The sequence below is a fragment of the Chionomys nivalis genome, chromosome 12 (assembly GCF_950005125.1).
Source record: "Chionomys nivalis chromosome 12, mChiNiv1.1, whole genome shotgun sequence".
NCBI classification, from domain to species: Eukaryota; Metazoa; Chordata; class Mammalia; order Rodentia; family Cricetidae; genus Chionomys; species Chionomys nivalis.
In genome coordinates, this window is record NC_080097.1 from 38,910,182 (window position 1) to 38,930,377 (window position 20,196).

Here is a 20,196-nt window from a genome sequence, read left to right on the forward strand (position 1 = left end):
CACTATGAAGTGTATTCTTATGTGGCCTAAACAAACCCAGCTGCTAACACACCCCAGCCTCCTTCCTGGACTGCTCCACCAATAAACACAAGCCAGGAATGCGTCCTTCTACCCACGGGCTGTAAGAACCATCAGCCAAGGCCTAAGCATGGGGAAGGAAGCCTGAGCGCTTGCATAAAGCTGACTCAGCGGTGATGGCAGGCGCTCACACCAAGCCGGCACCCCGTGTTTGTGCAGCAGCAGAGAGACAAACCTGAATGGTGAAGGGTGTGAGCTTCTTTTTGTTGATTGTTCTCTCATCGATCGTGTCTGGCACTGACAGGTTGATCATTTTACTGCAAGAGAAACAATGGAATTAAAGAAGGCAACCCACTGAGTAGCCGAGTCCGGTGGGGTGAAATTGAAGGTCAAGCAGGACCTTAACTGGACCTGTCAGCAACACTCTATTTCCCCACAGCGTGCACGAGCTGCGCTGTCGTGATTGGATCTGAACTCTGTGGGGGACCGGCAGTGTTCAGGAACCTATCACAATGCAGTGAGTTAGGAAGAGAAGCCGGCTTCTTTCACTCACCTAAGCTATTGTAGAACAGTGGTTCCCCACCTTCCCTTCCCGATGTTGCAACCCTTCAATACAGCTCCTCGTGTTGTGCTGACCCCAACCATAAAATTATTTTCATGGCTTCTTCATAACTGTAGTTTTGCTACTGTTATGAACCGTAAAGTAAATATCTGATATGCAACCCCCAAAGGAGTCGTGACCCACAGGTTGAGAACCGCTGCTTCAGACCATCATTGAATTCTAGGTGGGTAGTTAAAGCAAACCCCCGGTGAGTTTCTTAGCCTTGTAAATTGTCCCTACTATGCAAGAGACTGCTGATCTACTTTCTGGATTTACATTATGTAAATATTTCTATCTGATATCTGATCAATACACTTAACTAAACAAGCAATGGCTTGTCCTATCATTCTGCAGTCATTTGATCGATGAGTGATAAATTTTCCTCACTTAAGTATCCAATACATTGATCAGAAATCCAAACAAGTGACGGTTGTTTATGAAAACCTGATTTTGCTCAAGTTATTGTTTGCTTAATCTTCAACAGGGCGGAGAAAATAAATGACATTAGTGGCTTCTGTTTTATTTAAAGAAAGGAAACGAAAATCCAATCCCCAAACGGAAGCCAGACTTCGTGGTGCAGGCCCGTAATCTCAGCTACTCAGGAGGCTATCTTTTGTAGTTACTTTGAAACATATATTTTCCTAACTTTGTCATGTGTGTACACATGCTCATGTATCTCTATGTGCACACTCGTGTATTTAAAATAAACTTCGGCTGCTCTGTTTCCTTCCCAAGTCCATCGGGGCAGGCCATGCTCAGGTGAAGCAGAGTGGCACACACTTCCAAAAACCACTGCTCTGGGCCGGCATCACCGTGGTGTCTTGGCTTATGCACAAGTTCATGTTTATACGTGGTGTCCCTTCTCTCCATGGAGACAACAGCAGTTTGACGGACTGCACTATAAGTCGCTTCTGAAGTTAGTTAGCTCCCCTGTGCCCCTGTCAAATACAGTCCATAAAAGTACCTCATATATGCAAACATCAAAAAAAATGGTCTACAATAAAAACACTCAGCTGCTGATACATCAATAAAGGGGGGGGGCTTTGGAAATTAAGAAGGAACTTGCATTTACCAAAGAACTATGCCGTCCCCTACAGCGTTGAAGAGATCATTGGTGTTGGGGTTCATGGGGATGACATGCCGGCAGTCGGGGTCATTCTCCAGGGCTTTGTTTATCCAGTTGACGAAGGCATACTTTTCTTCCTCTGCAAATAAAGAGCTGAAGTGACTTGCATGCAATGTGAAAGCCAGAGGAAGGCATTGCACACATGGACCTCACGTTCTCATGCCCAAGAGTAATACTGCAAGGCTACCAGGCCATCCTCCCACCATCTTGGATTTACTGGTTTTATAAATCAGAACTCCCTTAAGAAACAGGCACTGAATCCGGTAATAAAGATACAATTAAAGATTTAGAACAAAATTTTAAATGCATGTTATATCTGGATAATTATAAATAATAAAATACTTTGTGTGGGTGTAATTTAAATAATGTGGTTTGATATTTATAGGATAAAACTCAGGATCCTGCTTGTGTAACTCCCCCAACCCCCAATTTAAATGTTGTATGTCGTGGTCAATCATTACAATATTGTTGGCCTTTTCTACGGTTATAATGAAACAGTTAGGAAATGAAATCACCTGTGATAGACTTCTTCCTTCCTATAAGCAAAGCTACAATGAGTTGATCTTAAGTCTTACTGAAAACCTGGGCTGGAGCGATGACTCGCAGTTAAGAGCACTGTCTGCTCTTCCAAAGGTCCTGTGTTCAATTCCCAGCAACCAGATGGTGGCTCACAACCATCTGGTGCCCTCCTGAGGAAGAGACCTGGTCCGTCATTCTCATCAATTTAGACCATGAAACCCAATATGGACAACTTCAACAGAACTGCCATATATGGGCTGCCCATGCCTGCTTCAGCATTGCCAGGGCATAAATTTCAAAATTTCAACTTTCTTAGTAAACCCTGAGGCTCTGCCTTCTCCTCTAGTTCCATGTTTTACAATAGTATGTAAATTGTTGAAACTGGTAAAGACAGGAAAGTGAATTGCTATCCTCAGATTTCTGGTGCACTTTGACACAGTAAAGGCTTGAAAAATCCCTACTAGGCTAGACAAGATTGAGTAGTACATTCAGAACCCTGTAAGCTACAACATTGGCCTAATACGATAGGCCCACTAGTGCAAAAGTGGTACAAATGTTAGAGGAGTAACCAGCTACTTTAAAAATTGCATCTAAGACCTATTTCATGAGATGGAACCCATACCCGACATGGTTAAAGGGGCCAAGCACCTGTGGCTGCTTAAACCACAGGCTCTAGGAGTGAACACATTATTATTCTGCTAAATGGGCACAGTATGAAACTGAATCTTTTGACATATTGCTACACCCATAGGTTAGAGCATCGCTTAATCCTCATAAAAGAAGCTTCGGTAGATAACTATTAACAGAGATTCCTAACCAAGCTCTGAGACTGTGGAGTATTCAGCTCTAAATGGGACATACATATCACACCCCTAACCCTCAAGGCTCCGGATCTTCTCTGAAAAGGGGCTAGAGAGACTCCAAGAGTCAGAGGTGGTTGGTGACATCAAGGAAACAGTGTTTACCAGACACAACTGGGCAGCTGCACAGATGAACACACAGTGATTCTGAGAATTGCACAGATGAACACACATGATTGTGACAGCATGCATAAGACCTGAGCAAGCTGCAGCCAGATAAGATCCCAGCATGGTGGGGGTGATGTGGGCATGAAATCCCACCATTGTCCAAGGAGAGGGAGAGCCCACTTTCTATAGTGATGTGACAACCACACAGCAGGGCAGGCCCCACTCCCAAGACTAACTGGGCAACACAAACTGGACTCAATGGAGAAAGAAAAAAGGAAGAAATCTCAATATAGGTGGGACAGTAGAGAGGATGGTTATGGGAGGAGTTGGGGAGGGGTGTGCATATCCAAAATACATCCTATAACATTCCCAAAGAATTAATAGTATTTTTTTTTAAAAAAAAAAAAAGCTAAACCTTTTCTCATCAACTGCAAGCAATGCTTATCTATAAACTTATCTTTAACACTGAATCATCTCTTAGAAAACTAAAGTTTGGGAAATACTGAGTGATTACACCATTTGGGATCTTAGAAGCTTCCACTAAGGCTGCTTTGTATCAGCATTTGGAATAAACATAAAACTTCTCTTCCCAATCAATATTTTGTGACCACTCAGCAGGCATTAAGAATAATCATTATTCTGAAGACAGCGACTCAAAGGGCCAATTTTGTCTGGGAGATGTTTAAAGGAATTTTGAGCAGTTTTTAAAACCCACTTGAAATGCAAATGAGACCACTCAGTACGGGAAGGTCCCTGGGGCTCCAGGGCTCCTGCCTCCTGTGCCTGGGCACTGACCCACTCCTACAGGGGAGACAGGCTTCCACCACACAGGTGGGCTTGCTTCTTCACTTTTAACCCTTTGGCTTGTATACCAAATTTTGATTCTGTAACCCCAGGAAGCCTGGACCCTCTCTCCTCCGTTTATCCTCCTCTAGTCCTCTACTCTGGCAACTCTCGCCTGCCCCCCTGCTCCTCGCCCAGCAGCATGGCTTACCGGAGTAGGAGTGCTGAGTGCCAACGCTGGACTGCTCGGAGGTGCCGCCGATCGCGCAGATCCCTTCCTTTTTGTTGATAGCTTTCCGGAAAGTCTTGGCAACCTCGGTGCTTTTCAGGCCATGGAAGACCTATAAAAATGCAAAATTTTTTACCTCATTTGGTTTAATTTTTAAAAAAAAAAAAAAAAAAACTGGGTCTTGTTATGCAGTTTAGGCTGGCCTGGTACTATGTAGCCCAGGCTAGCCTTGAACTCAAAGCAAATTCTCTTGCCTTAGGCTCCCAAGTGCAGGGATTACAGAGGTGGGCTACCACGCCCAGCTAGATTAAGGCATTTCTAGTGACCCAAACTACAGTCAAGAAAACCGCAAAGGTAAGACTGTAATGATGAACCAGGGAGGGAAGGATTGCTACTCTGGATATTTGTTGACGCTACGTTCAAGTTCCAAATGCATCACCTTGAATTCAGTAGCATGCTCACCTTGATAAACTCATCAAAGCTGATCTTCCCATCTTGGTCTAGGTCGCCCGTGGCCATCAGGTTTTCTGTGATCTCTCTCACGCGATACCCAGGCAGAGGCAGGCAGGCGGCCTTGAACAAGTCATTCAGCTCATTGCAGCTGATGTATCCATTGCCGTCGGTGTCTGTAACGAGACAGTGAAGTTTCGGGTGACTCAGGCGCAGTCTTTAGAAAGGGCAGCAGCCCACAGGTTGAGAACCTCTGCTTTAAACAGTTCGTGAGGTGGTTCGGTAGAGAGCGGCACACAGCGGCTCCAGGCCCACTCACCGACTTTGGCAAAGGCCTCTCTGAGTTCCATCATCTCCTCATCAGACACTGATCCTCTGGCCATTCTGACTGCTTAGGTGACAGACCTAGGGGAAAGAGAACACAGGGGTGAGCGCTGTGCATCTTCATCCTTACAGCAGCACCTTCAGAACAAATCCTGTTTATTAGAGGAAGACGCGTTCCTCCCCACTCCATGACTCGTAGCCATCATCCAAACTGTCCCAGCCTCCCACGAGCAGTCGTCAAAGAGAGCTGTCTACAATCCCCTCCCTGCACGGAGACGGCTTCTTTCCACCTCTTTTTCTTGGAAGTGTTCATTCTTGGGATACTCATCCTTTGTCGAATCCTCCTGTTCTCATAAGGAAGCCAGTGAAGAAGAGCTATATAATACCAGCCCCTCATGAGCTCCCAGCTACAGGGTTCCCCGGCACCCGCCGGAGGGAGCCCTGCGGGGCGGACCTTCTGGCCCCTTTGAACTCTGAGCCAACATTATAGGGAACACAGAAAGAGGTGGTAAGGTTACTATATTTAGGTGTAATTTATCTTATAGAGATATACAAATAAAACATTTAACTTTTACCTAAGTGTCTTTGCAAACATCATCATGTTCTTAATGCTTGACCAAGCCGATAGATACACTTCATAAATTCAGAGTTCTATGTATATGTTTGACCATACATAGTCAAGGACGAAGGAAGGAGGTGGCTTTCTAAGAATTCATGTATGAAAATCTGAAGCACATTCTAGGGGTTTTCTCAGAAAAGCTTGCTGAGCAACCTGCTAGCCCTGTGCATCACTACTGCCCTCTAGTGGGCAGAAAGAGAAGGCCCTGGCTAACCCAGGAATTACAGCCGTCAATAGTGGGGGAGAGTCATGGAAGTCAACTGGATTTCCTGTTGGGGAGGGTTGTAATGGTGTGAGAAGACAGCCGGTGAGACGTTTCTAACTAATTTCATTTTGACTATCGTAACAAAATTATCTATTTTAAAATGTCTTAAATGTGTGGGAAGGATACTTTAAACCGACTTCCTTTTTTCCTTTTAAATATTTTCATATCACTTTTTGGTGCCGTATTTGTTCTCAGTGACAACTGACACCCACGCAAAGAGGCAATGTTTTAACATTAAAACCTCCAGGCCAAACTACATCACACTCAGCTCTGAAAACTCTGCATCCATTATCTACCAACATGAGTGGAACTTTCCTGCCATGTGCCGTGACAGTGGCTTCAACCGTTCGTTACCCTAGGTAACTTTTTGTTAACAGAATTCTTATATTATATAAACAAATATCCAAGACCATAAGAAGTAAACAAAAATAACAACGATGAGAATGTCGTCTGAGATTAGACTGTGCCTTGCCCCACATGCTCTGATCTCCTTGACACCACAGGCATCTATAGAACATACTGGAGATCTGGCTGCCATCTCCCTTCCGGTCCCTCTCCGTCTCCATCCCTCCTCTCACAATCTTCTTTTTTCAAAACTCATTTGAATGAAGTTACAAAGGTATCTCCAAGTCAAAGGGGAGTAGACACAGACGCAGCAAGAGGACGGAGGGACAACGCACCAACTAGACGCACGATGCGACGCACGACGCACGACGCAGCGAGGAGCTTCCGCACTTGGTGGATACCTAAAACCTGTCTAGTTTTGCCTAGAAGTGACTCAAAATCAAACCCTAGTTTGCTGAAAGCTACCACCAAAAGAACTCGGCTGGTAGCAAAATCCTTATCTGGCATTAAGAAGAGGGCATTTGCGGGGTGAAGTAAATACCATATTTGATTGTCCCTTAATGACTCTCACGGCTAAATTACCATGAGGATTTCCATTCTATAGAGGACACAAGCTAGTCCCGGCAACATTCCAACTCTCAATTCTCTCCCCTCCTCCAGCTGTCTGCTCAGGCTCCACACCCTCACACTCCTGGCAAACACTCCTCTCCCCAGCAGCTCATTGCTCAGCAAGTACTCACTAAAGAGGGAGATTTGAACTTCAACCCTGCGGGCCTGCCTGGGAATTGCAGAAGAGGAAGCTCGTGCTTCTTTGTGTTATGCAATCGAGGCTTCGGTTACAGGAACACAGCTACAACTTTACAAAACGATTGTGACTGAGATGGCACCCGCACGTTCATAGCAGGGTCTCCCTGTCACACTGTAGCAATCCCTGGATTTCACAGCTGGTCTGGTTCTACAGCTGGCAGGCCACACTTGTTAGACGTCTTACACTTGGTTCACGGGTGTCCATTCAACACACATTTTACAAATGCCTACATGAGTCAGGGCCTGTTTTTTCTTCCAAGTGAAGTGTGATCCAGTTAGTTACTGAAAGGCATGGCACAAACACTGTGTGTGGCGAGCAAACAGGTCGTGGAATCCAAAACTGGCCTTATGTTTGCAAAGAAGTGTATTCGTTTATGGAACACCATAAAAGACTGTGAGAAGTTTAAGTAAAAACAAGAATGAGATTGCATTGTGTCAAAACAGAACTAGGGGAAATGGGGAGCTAGCTTAGCAGTTAAGAGCATGTGCTACTCTTGCAGAGGACCTGGATTCGGGTCCCAGCACCCACATCAGGTAACTCACCAACACCTGTAATTCCAGCTCCAGGACACCCAATGTCCTCCAGCCTTACCTGCCCAAATATGGTGCACACCAACTCATGCAGGAACATGCATATGCATAAATAAAAATTTAAGTAATTTTTAAAGAACAAAGCCATAGAGGCAACCGAGGAATCATAGCATTGGGTTAAAATGGAAAATCTAGAAAAACTCCAAAGATGATGGTATAGCAGAGTAAAAATATTTTAGCATAAATATCGCATGTCTCCGCAGACTGTATGACTCATCCAAACTAAGACCTTAAAAGGAAATATTGGTTATTTTAAAACACGGTACGTTGGTCAGGAATGAACACCTCCTAGAACACCTAATAACATTCTCTCGGGAGGCTTAGAAGCAGAAAGATCAACTTGACAGTGCAAGCAGTGAGAACAGCTTCATGTTGAAAAACCCTCAAGGCTTCAGTGGTTCAGCGGCTTCAGAAAGAGAGGAGTGGGCTTACGCAGTGTGAAAAGTGGGCTGAGAAGGGAGGTGGACAGCTAAAGTCGCTGGGACCACTGTGGGCTGTTGCAGGGCCCAGCTTTGAACAGACTGTCTTGTCTCTTGGAGCTTCATACAGAGCAGTAAGGACCTAGAAGCACAGCCCCACTTTCAGAGACAGGGGCACTTCAGGGGATGATTAGAGTGTTCTAACGTACACACGAGGAAACTGGCATATAACCATGCAAAGCGCGTTGTCTGTGCAGATCTCAGAGGCCGTGTCTGGCTGGTGCTCCCAGTGCAGGAGAGAGGGTGAAGCCTCTCTAAAAGGAACAGCAAAGTCCTTGACTTGAATTGAACTGAGTGGGTGTGCAAAAGACACCGCTTCGGCACAGTGGGGTGGGACATGATTAATGGAAGACCCTGCACCAGCCACATCTAAGAAGGTCATGGCTAGTCTAATTTTAGATGCTTTGCAGAGCTTGTGTGTTTGCCTGAGGGGACTGTGCCCAATTCTATCCATGCACGTTTGAAGGCGTGGGCACCTTCAAATCACCCATTATCACCCATGAGGCAGGTTTCTAGGGAAAGCTGTCATTTTGCAACACTAGCACCATAAAGACAGCAGTAATGGGTCACGCTATGGCATCTGGAGCCCCAAAGGGAGACTGAAGAGGTAATGCATGTGTCTTCCAGGCCATGAATGAGTACTTTCAACTCAGTTTTACAGACCCTACCCTGAGCATGGTCCAAATTTCTAATATCTTTTTGATGCTAGGGCCTAAATAGGTCAGTCATGAGCTCTATCACTGACCTGCCTCCCCAGACTTCACTCCTGCCCTCTCTTTCAGTAAAACATTTAACTGCATTTTATTTAGCGTGGCAAGGTGTACATGTGTGGACATAGGTGTGCCACACCGAACATGTCGGAGTCATAGGACGTTTTGAAGGAGTCATTGCTCGAGGGATCAGACTCGGGTAGTGAGACTGAGCCTTTAGTACGTTTACCTACTGGGTATCTTAGTAGCCCACACGTCCCTTTCTAACCACTGCATCATCTAAAAGTGCCCTGCCTGAAACCATTTTAATCAGCAGCCAGCTTGGGAACTGCATTTATGAATCACCACCCAAATCAGATCGAAGAAGACCAATCTCAAGTCGTTTATCTGGGTCACGTCTGGCTGCTAGTTTTCCTGTGAGCCCTTTTGTTCTTTAGATCAGTCACTGCAGAATCCCAAAACCTTTGGCTAAAGAGATCACTAGCAGCTTGTCTTTGCTTTTTTAAATATTTAAGACTATCCTTCAGCTCAAGTGAACTCCCAAGCTGCAAAAGCCAGAGGCAGTTCCTGCCTTAAAGATGGCACGGTTTGTGTCTCTGCTTGCAGATAGCACGGTGTTCCCCAGATGGTCATGGCCAGTGATTCTGAGACAGAGTGATTTCCAAAGTACTCGGCTGAAGTTCCTCCCTGGAGGCTGAATATAGAAGTCATTTGTGGGAGTGTACCCCGGAACACAGGGCTGAGGGCCTCACAGAAGAGAACAGTTTCTCTAAGTGAATATGTACTGGCGAGCAGAAATTCCTGTTTCAGAACCGATCATGGAAACAGCAACAAGGGGGGTAAGTGGCTGGTCCTGGTGTCATCCTCACAGGCAGCTCTGGGCTCAGCTGTGTTGAGGTTAGGGACAGTGGCGACCAGGTATCTACCTGCTGGAGTACAAGGGCATCTGTCACCCCGTATCACATGACAAAGGAATTCTTCGGACTGTGTCCCACTTTTTCTGCAACTTGACTCTGCAGCTACAGGAAAACTGGAGACTGCTGACCCTTGGTCACAGCAGTGTCCCAGCAACCTCAGGACGTCCACGGGGGAAGCTACAAAACACCCAGACACCTCAGCGAACTGCTGTTAGCCAGAAACACGCTGTATACGCAACACGAACAGTACCGGACTCAGTGTTAGCTTCAGTTGGCTAAGAAAAGAAAATGTCACAAGTTTCTGTGGTGAAATAAAATACAATTTAAAATTGAAAACAGTGTTTGTTTTTGTTTGGTCCTGCCCTTTCTGGGCACTTTCAGGAGAGCTAACAAAAAATATACAGCAACTTCCTCTATGTCCTTGGATCCAATTCTGTATGCTGCTTACCCTTCATATAAACGATGACTCTGAAAATACACTTTTAAAATGACTTTGTTTTTTTTTTTTTTAACAACTCAAATATAAGGGTTGGAGAAATGTCTCAGTGGTTAAGAGCACTGGCTGGTCTTGATTTCCAGCGCCCACAACTGCCTGTGGCCCCAGTTTCAGGGGCTGCAGCTCCCTCCTCTGACTTCCACCAGCAGCACACACACAATATGTGCACAGACATACATGTAGGCAAAACACCCAAAGATAACTTTTAAAAAAATAAATTCAATTACAAATGGCCCCAAATATAAATGGGCACTTGGAGGAACTCTTATAAATCCCTTCTATCAAGTTAAACCTCAAATTTGACGGGTTTTTGTTGGTTGGTTGGTTGGTTGGTTGCTTGCTTGCTTTTTCTCTTTGCAAATGCACCAGTTTCCCCACAGGCTGCTCCAGGGCACGGTATCCTTTCTCTGCAGCCTGTGACCTAAAGACCTCAGGGAAGAAGACCGAGGAGGCCTGTGACAACAAGTCTGGGGCTGTGTAAACACTACTGGGAAGCCAGCGGATCACAGCAGAACCTGCTCCCCATGGTGGTGTCTGAAAGCCTTCACAAGCTGGCCATTCAGTGGAGGGGCTTCTGAAGCTGTAGGGACAGAATTAGGCACACAGATTCCAGCCCTATCTCAAATTTGCTTTGCCTCTTCTGCCCTTCCTAGCACATCCTTAATACCCCTGCCCTCTACCAAGGTACCCAAACCAAGTTCTGGAAGCAAGGGTGAGATGCCAGGTTCTTAGTGCCTCAGAACCTGTCTCCTTCCCTAGGCATTGGAGCCTAGGAAAGATACCACCAGCCTCTTGGAAATCCACGCTACTTTTTGTCCTGCATTTTAACGCAGGGAATTTTAAAGGCCACGCTTCCCCCGACTGAAAGTTCAGGACATGCCAAAATTCATTTGCTTAAAGAATTGCTATCTATCAATATACTGTTATTACCTGAATATCAAGCACCATTCACTCACCTAGGTGTTTCCATACAAAGCTCTGCTCTGGTTGCTGGAAGATGCAGGAAGAAGTACAAGAATGGGGACCCGAGACTAGGGCTTCACGAAGCTCACAGCTCAATGTCAAGTTTTGAATGAAACACATGGACACGGCTAATGGCCTACAAGGGGGCTAACACAGTGAGACTTTTCTCGGGCTCATGAGCAAATGAGTGAAAAGGCTAAACACAGATCACCGAGAATGAAGAAAGGACTGGACAGGAGCAGTAAACACAGAGGCCTATCGAAAATTAAAAGAGCAGGCCAGGCAGTGTGATGCAGACCTATAAGCCTAGCACTTCAGATACCGAGGCGAGAAGATATCCATGAATTTGAGGCCAGCCTTTGTTACATGGTGAGTCCAGGCCAGCCAGGACTTCCCCATCTCAAAATACAGAAATACAGAATTAAACAAAGAAATATATCAAACACCAAAATCAGCCCATACAATTCACTAAATGAGTAAGTTCACCAAAGTAACGGGCTGGGAGTGAGGGAAAGTTCTCTATTGGTTCTCATGAGCAGACCCTGCCTTCCTCCTGGCTGTGTAACATCAACCTCCAGCTTATTCTCTGGACCTCGGTTTCTTCCTTTATGAACTGAGAGAGGAAGTCCCTTCCATGTTAAAACTCCAAGATCCCATTTAGTGGCTGACCACTGAATATGTAGATTAGAGGCAAGTTTGCAGAGAATATAACGCAGTTGGTACGGGTGCCTTCCGGAGCAGGCTGTGCCCCAGATGTGTCTCTTAAGACGTGAGTGAGTAAGGGAGGGGCCCTGGTATCCAGGGGCTAGTCATTGTCCCTGCTCTTACCTCATCAGCAAACAGGGCCGTCCCAGAAGCATCTCCTCATGGACCCCAGGCAGATGCCCCAGCTCAGCTGCCCAGTGGAGCAGTACAGAGCAGAAGAGCTGTCAAAGTGGCCCGTGGGACCTCTTTTCTGGGATGGCATCACACTCGGTTAAAGACAAGCTGATCCAGTTCATTCCTAGCTTGCATCACACTCGGTTAAAGACAAGCTGATCCAGTTCATTCCTAGCTTCTAGGCAAGACAGTGCACAGACTGTCCCAGAAAGAGAGCCATCTAGTATTTTCTTTAAAAAGACCCAAATAAGGAAACTCTATAACCTCTCTGGTATCTCATGTCCCTGCCTTGTAACCTAAATCCTTTCCGATACAATTACAGATGCTCCTTTCTTAGGCTAATTTCAGAGGGAACTACAGGAGCTGTGATGTTTTTATTCTTTTTAGATGTTGGTTTAGGAGTTTGTTTTCCAATCTTTAAATTAATTGGCCTTGCAGTCTCCTGAGTTTGTACTGACTTCCTTAACCAGGGACCATAAGAACACTAAAGCAGCAGGCCAGCCATTTTAAAGATCAGGGAGATTGCTGAAGGGGTTACAAACAGAACTGTCACGTGGGCCAGCTGCTCCACTATTGGGCATTTACCACAAGGACAAGAAACCATTAGGTTAAGAGATTTGCACCCCTTTGTTACGGCAGCACTGTGCTTGATGGCCAAGAAATGCCAGGCATGGTGGCACACACTATAATTTCAGCACCTGGGAGGCTGAGGCAGGAGGATGGTAAGTTGAAGGCCAGCCTGGACTACATAGTAAAGCGCTGCCTTAAAGGGAAAAAAATGGACAAGAAATGGAAACAATCTAAACGTCTGTTAACTGAAGACTGGATAAAGACATTGTTGTAAAAATGATGTAAGTGGTATAAACTCAATGAAATCGATACCTCTTAAAAAAAATAGGAAGAAATTCTGCCAGCACAAGAATGAATACAGATGAACCTGAAGGCAGCCAGAGGAAGACACATGCCACCTCATCTCAGGAATACGTAGACTAATTCTGAAAAGCTGATCTTATGTGAGTTGAGAGTTAAACAGTGGCAACCAGAGGCTGGAGTGGTTGTTACGGGGCCAACACGTACACTGTGACAGTTGCATGGGCAGATAAGTTGGGGAGACTGCCCTGCAGCATGGTGACTGTAGTTGATGACAGCATGCCATAGTCTTGAAAATGCTAAGGAAGTGGAAAGAAAGGGTTGACTATACTAAAAAGTAACTATGAGAGAGCATACTTACCAATTTCTATATAGTATATTTATTTCAAAACCAGCATTGCATATGAGAAACACATACTACTTCATAGGTCAACTAAAAATCAATTTGGAGGAAAGCATTTAGAAAACAAAAAGCAAAAAAAGCACTTAGAAAACAACAGTATATTTATACATATATATAATAGTATATATAAACAAAATATAAAAGAAAGCACATCTATTTAGAGTCATAGAAACTAACTGATGGGCATAGGGGAGTCCTTATATCTCTGCAATGTTTCTTTAACTCTAAAAGTAGCCAAGACAAACAGTTATATACAGAAAAATCATAGACTCATAGAAGGTAGTCAAGTGCTTACTTGAATGTAATTTGCATATTATCAACTGGGCTATCAAACCCCTTTTCTAGCAATTCTACATGTGTCCCATTAAGCAAACTCATAAATCAGTTATCCCTCCCTTCCACTGACATCTACCAACATCTGCTGCCCCCAGGGCCTGGGTGAGATGCTGAGAGAAACAAAAGTAAGACGTAGCTTGTCTAGTAAGGAAGGCAGATAGCGCTCACTACAGAATCCAGAAGGACTCCTTAGAGTCACAGGAAGACTTTGTCCCAGCCCTCGGAGAGAAATAAAGACTTCCCTAGAGGACAACACCTATGCTGGGTTCAAATGTACCCTCCAGAGTCCTGTGTTAGAAACCGAGCTGGAACGTAGAAGTGTTAGAGGGCAGGCCAATGACAGTGTTTAGCACGGAGTCTTCATTGACCATGTAATGTCAATATGGCAGGAGTGTATTTCCAGGAGAACAAAGTTGACCCCTCTCACCCTTTCTTGCCTGTGTTTTCTTGTCTTCTGCCTGCTACCATGGGATAATGCAGAGGGACCCAATGTAGCCCTTCCACTTTGGACTTCACAGCCTCTAAAACCGAAAGGGACAGATCTCTCTGCTTTAATAGACTGCCCAGCCTCAGGCGTTTGGTCACAGTAGCACAAAATGACCTAAGACGTGTAGACTCAAAGATGAGCAGGACAGTTCTTGAGGGCCAGTCAGCTCTTTTCCTCTCTTATGGGTGCTCTTTAACCCAGAGCCTCTAGAGAGGTCTAGTCATTTAGAGTCAGAGCAAACAGTAGCTAAAGGACAGCGGAGAGATGTGGATGATAACAACACAGCTCCTGCTTGCTGAATGTGTTATCTGTACCGTGATGCAGGTCTCGCCACTGAGCATTAATGAGGGGGATGAGGTTAAATGACCAGCTTAAGGTCAGGGAGCTGTGACCTGGGGAAGGTGCCTCATTTTCCAAGTGCCCTGGCCACTGAACTCGTATATCTGTTCTCTGTCCTTCCTCGGGGTGACCCGAAAAGGGAACTCCCAAAGATCAAAGCCCTAGTATCATGTAGAAAACACTCAGACAAATTGGGGGCTAGAACTCTCTGGGGCAATTCTAGATGTCTCCTCTCTCAAGCTCCTCAACATCTCAAAGGAAGTGTTAAGATGAGCGAGCAAGGCCACCACCAGGGTTGGTCTTACCTGCTTGTGTCCCCATGGCTCCCGTGGAGAAAGGGTTCTGTATTTGGGAGACCTGCATACTTTGGTTATCCACTATCATATTATGAAGCAGATGTCTTGTCTTGGGTACTAAAAATAAAAGCTGCCTTCAGGGACACAGAGCCAAACAAAGGAAAGTCATCATGTCTGTGAAAGGCTACACTATCTGGAGTAGTGTAAAGATGACATCATCACGGTGCTGCAAGAACACAGAGAAGGAAGCCCAGGATTCTCCCTGGGAAGCGGAAGAGGGGAGAGGAGAGAGGAAGGGGATGGGAGGAGAGAAGATGGTGAGAGGGGAGTGAGAGGGAGGAGCCAGGATGGGCGGGGATGGGGAAGAGGGGCCCAGGAAGGTGGCTTTCCAGGGAAGACAATATCGAACTAAGTCTTAGGGACTCAATACGGAGTTTTCCATATAAACAAGATGGAAACGGCTTTGTAAAACAAAAGGCAAGCAAAGCATACAGACTTCTGATGCTGGCTTGGGGTGGCTGACGTTAGGGGCTGTGGATGCTGAACCCCACAGAAAGGAGCCCTGGGAGTGTGGTTCTCTTCTTTCTTGAAGGGAAACGTCAGCGGCCCATGCTACACTGCCCTGCTACACCCAGCAGGGCAGGCAATAAAATGCAGACAAAATGCTTCCACCTAGAACTGTTTCCTGGGCTTAGATGCATTTGCTTCCTCCTCAGAACACAGTCTTTGCTTCCTCCTCAGAACACGGTCCCTGAGAAACCACCGCAGTGAGAAGAAGGAACCAGAACTGGGGGAAACGAGGCCCTCCAAAGTAGAGAAGTGAGTCAGAAACTAGCCAGAAAGAGAGAAGTAGGATGTCCCAAATCTTAAGTTTGGTCCAACCAAGTTGTGGGGAAAGACATCAATGAGAAGTTAAGAACCTAAGATTTGGGAAGGCGGGAAATCCCCAAATACTGAGATACACAGTTAATGAAACAAGGGACGAGGGGGAGGAAAGGGTAGATGTTGAAAGAGAACACAAAGATCAGATCTTTCACAAATTTACCTTAGGGGGCGGAGTTTATTTCTAATCTACATGTAAGAAGTATTATAGTCAATAGCCGGAAGTCACACTTGATTGTTTACACACCGTGTGTACTGTATGAGTGTAAATCTGGGTTCTACACCATGGTCTATCTCTAAAAGAGCTTAGCTGGCCTTGTTTTGGCTCCTTTGCCAGTTCCCTGCTCACAGTCCTAGGAACCCCATGGTACCAGAAGCCGTCAGCACTGATATTAACTAACCTTATTCTAAGGGTTTCTGAGTTACTAACAGTGGAAAGTACCTTCTAACAGTTGAGGAAGTGTGGCCAGACTTGGAAAATACACAGTAATGTTAAGAAAAGTCCAACCACATCCACCATGACCCATGAGAAGTGAGAATGCTTTGGGCATCTCAGATCAAGGCCCCTGGTGTTCCTCCCCTGGGATACCAAATGTGGAACAAGTTCTGTTGGCCTGCACTGTAGTTCCCCCCGCCTGGTCACTCCGTAACTCTCCAGGCGCTTTCTATATTCTAGCTTGAGCTGAAAACCAGTGACCGCATTTGTAGATTAACAGTAGCAACACAAACTTCTAATTATTCTCAATAATGCAACCTCATCTCAATGGGCTCAATGGAGTTGTTCCTTTAAAATCTTTGATGACAAGGTCAATTACACATACACAGAGAGAGAGACAGAGAGACAGAGTGAGACAGAGTGAGACAGAGAGGGGGGCATGCCACAGGCAGTTGGCAAGTATTTACTAATGCCAATTTATGATGGGACATTACTTTCACTAAATTTTTAAGCGCCACAAGAAAGAAATCTCAGTGGCTACACAGTGTAGTCTAATATTTCCAGAACTGTTCGTCTTTATGTCATAACCCTCAAGCACTTACTGGCTTGCTTCTCAAATATGTTTGTTAAACTAGCAGACCCAACACAGAGCTGGGATCGCTTACTGACAGAAAACATGGCATGAGGAACAATCCTTAAATACTCGATTCCAGACAGGAACACTTAGCACTTCCTATCAGGTGGAACCTAGGTCATGGCAGAGGATACCGGGTTTCAGTGTATAGACTAGTGTGGAATCTTGATTCTCCAACCACAGGCTCTGGGTGTTGGGATGATAGGCGTATACCACTACACCTGACTACGATGTAGTTTTTTTAAGATGTATTTATTTTTATTTAATGTGTATGAGAATTTATGTCTGCATGTACGTGTACACACCATGTGATTCTTGGTACCCGAGGAGGCCAGAAGAAGTCATCAGAGTTCCTGTAACGGGAATTACAAAGGATTTTGAGCTGTGTTGTGGGTGCTGGGAACTGAATCCAGGGCCTTAGCAAGAGCAGTAGGCACACTTTAACTTCTGCTTCATCTTTCCAGTCCTCAACAATGCAGTTTAAACAGACACAGTTGGCACTTTTCAGAAACTGTGCCCTTAAAGTGGAAGAGGCGACTGTAAATCTTGACTCTATCAGTGACTGCTACAAACTGTGGATAAATCTCTCCCCACCCCCACCCCCCGAAGTCTTATAAAATAGGAGACAATAATACCAACTATACATAGCTATTGGGGGAAATAAAATAGCAACTGTATTTCAAATGCTTGGACATTGGAAACGCCTATCAAATGTAGTGGCGCACATGGATCCAAGGACATCCCAGAAAACAGACCATAGCCGCTTCCATCTACAGGTAAGGAATTGGCCTCAGAGAGTCAAGAGATTGCTCAGTGTCTAATGTGGTCAGAGCCAGAACAGGAATCCAAATCCGTGTCCATTTCCTCCCTTCCTATACATTGGACACACTGGACCTGTCTTTTCCATGAACAGGGACCACAAGCTCTGCGTTTAAAACCTGTAAAATATTCACAAGCTTCTAAAAAAAACAGACATCTGCACAAAAACTGGAGGGAGAATCAAGGCTCTGGAAGCCCAGGCAAAACCAACTGATCATCAACAGGGAGCAGCGATGTCCCAACTGTCACTCTCAGTGGTCAGAGGGAAAAAAACACAACCGCTGATATTTTGATTAAAAAAAAAATCTCTGCTGGAAAGACAGTGAGGCAGGGGAAATCTGAAAAGTTTCCAAGGCGCCCACTACCCTCCATCATTCCAAAGAGGAAATTTTAAAAAATGTTTACAAGCCATTAGAAATGGCATGGACAGCTCAAGTCACAGTTTGAAGATGAAGGAGGGGGTTCCCCAATGGAAAGCTACACACGCCTTTCCCCTCACCCCTTCCTTTCTCTTAGTATCCATTACCTCGTATTTCTCCATAGGGAATTTCTATCACCTTGTTCCCTTGGGTAAAAGGAATTGGTAGGATTTGAGTCTGAAACATTTCCCACAGGCTCTGAGTGTTTGAGCAATTGGTCTCCAGATAACGATGCCGTTTTGGGAGGTGTACAAACTTTGGGTCTCTGGTATGGCTAGATGAAGTCAGTCTCCCGGGGTAAGCCTTAAAGGTGATATTTGCCTTTGATGTTGGCCCCCAACCTAGATCTAAATGTGAATAGCTCAGTCTGCCAGATGTGAATCAATTAACCTGCACATGCACATTCCCGCTCCACTGGTACAGCGGTTCCAGACTCCAAACTGTCCCAGCCTAGACGGATGGTAACCTCTGAAGGATGAGTCAAAACCGACCTTGTCCCCACCCCCGAGTTGCCCTTGTCAGTCATTTAGTCACAGCTATGACAGAAGCAACAGAAACAGATTACACATATTTTCACAAACTCCTGGGACCAGGAATGTTCCAGACTTCAGAGTTTTGCAGATCTGAGGCTGTCTTGACGGCGGCGCCTACCCAAACCCCTGAAATCTGAACAATTCCAGAATCTGAAACTTCCTGAGAATCCGATCAGCAGCCAGAAAGTTTTGATTTTCAGAGCATTTGGATTTTGGATGTTTCAGTCGGGCAGCTCAGCTACCGTGAACTCAGGCTGTCAGGGAGCTAAAAGGACCCAACTTTAACGAGAGGGTTCGCCTGCAGTTGGCAGGGCAGTGAGGCATGCTCACCGAAACTCTCTGAGCAATGGTACCCAAGGCGATGAGAAGCTAATACACAAATACTTCCAGGTAGCTCTTCACCTCGCTGATTCAGGGACACACTTTGGTGGATTTTAATGGTGACTGCCAGAATAAGGAACCAAAAAGCAGGTGATTAAACACCAGGTAGTCACTTCGTTAGGCTACTTCCCTCTGAAAAGGGTAGGCAGAGAAAAAACGAAGACAAATGATCTGTGTGACCGCAGTACGTGTGCATAACGAATCTGGCGGCTGAAACTGGAGTCTCAGCTTTCTCACGGTGGCGGTCCCACCTCTGGCTTCCATACATGTTCAGAGACTAACATGTATGTGTGTGAGAGAGAAAAGTGGGGGGCGGGGCTGTAAGTTGTGCTAAACTAAAATAAGAATCAATGCTGCAACCACAGAGCCACGGCTTGGCTGGTTCCTCAATTTAACATCTTAACTTTTCCTTCCTGGGGGTTGGGGTACTGACCATATCTTAGAAACGGCCTTAGTTCGGCTTATAAGTGGGACTGACATCGACCCTGCTCTGAAGCTGAGGAAAACGTCTTTTAACTCACTAAGTGGGTCACTTTCAACTTCGGTTCTTCCGCTCACAGTTGAAGCGATATTTCGTGGGTAGACAGTCTTTAGATCTCTTATATTTGGCAATTACTGTGTAACTCCGGGTTCATGCACTTGGGTGTAGAATTAAATTAATTTACTCACGACTGACAGTCACCAGACTAGAAAATGTGAATGCCACTTGACTGAAGTTCTTAGCGTCTAAGACTAAGAACTTTCCCAGGACTTTAAAGGGGAAAATCGCGCTGTATGGCCTGGGCCTGGTAAACGCCAACGCCAGTCACACACACGAGACTGTGCACGTGGTGATGAGGCCAGGAGCACAGCCTCTTGAAAGCAGCCACACCACAGCTGCGCTTCTTGGGGGAACTTAGAACCGTCTGCACTCGACTTCAGAGCTTCGGCGTACATATGCACTATAGCTTGCGGTTTCTTCCTGGGACTGTTCTGGAATCCAATAGTGGATACAGCACGCATCCAATTGCAGAAAATTAAACAAAACACACAAATGAACAAGCCTGCTGTCACGTGTGAAGATGAGACCACGGCCTGCCTCACGGGACTGCCGGGATGACTAAGGCTTTCTTATGGTCAAAGCCCTTGGAGAAACACCCAGTTCTCAGTGAGCAGGGTGCCATAGCTGCTCCATCAGGGTGGTAATGGAGATTCCTCCTCGCTGCCCTCCCCTCCGGGGCTTGCCATCTCTTACAAGATGGAGCTATTATGCAATTGATGGGAAGGCAGATG

The 20,196-nt window shown here is 45.6% G+C and overlaps 1 protein-coding gene across 1 annotated transcript in view; it reads right to left on the reverse strand.

The window, feature by feature from the left end:
- The window catches only part of Lcp1 (lymphocyte cytosolic protein 1), a 94,461-nt gene that overhangs the window by 22,881 nt on the left and 51,384 nt on the right, over positions 1-20,196 (reverse strand). Inside the window, exons 4-8 of the mRNA XM_057786541.1 lie at positions 5,014-5,099; positions 4,707-4,870; positions 4,227-4,356; positions 1,692-1,824; positions 254-335 (exon numbers count right to left, since the gene is read on the reverse strand). Of these exons, the coding sequence (XP_057642524.1) occupies positions 254-335; positions 1,692-1,824; positions 4,227-4,356; positions 4,707-4,870; positions 5,014-5,077 (573 nt within the window). The 5' untranslated portion in view covers positions 5,078-5,099. The remainder of the gene's footprint in view (positions 1-253; positions 336-1,691; positions 1,825-4,226; positions 4,357-4,706; positions 4,871-5,013; positions 5,100-20,196) is intronic.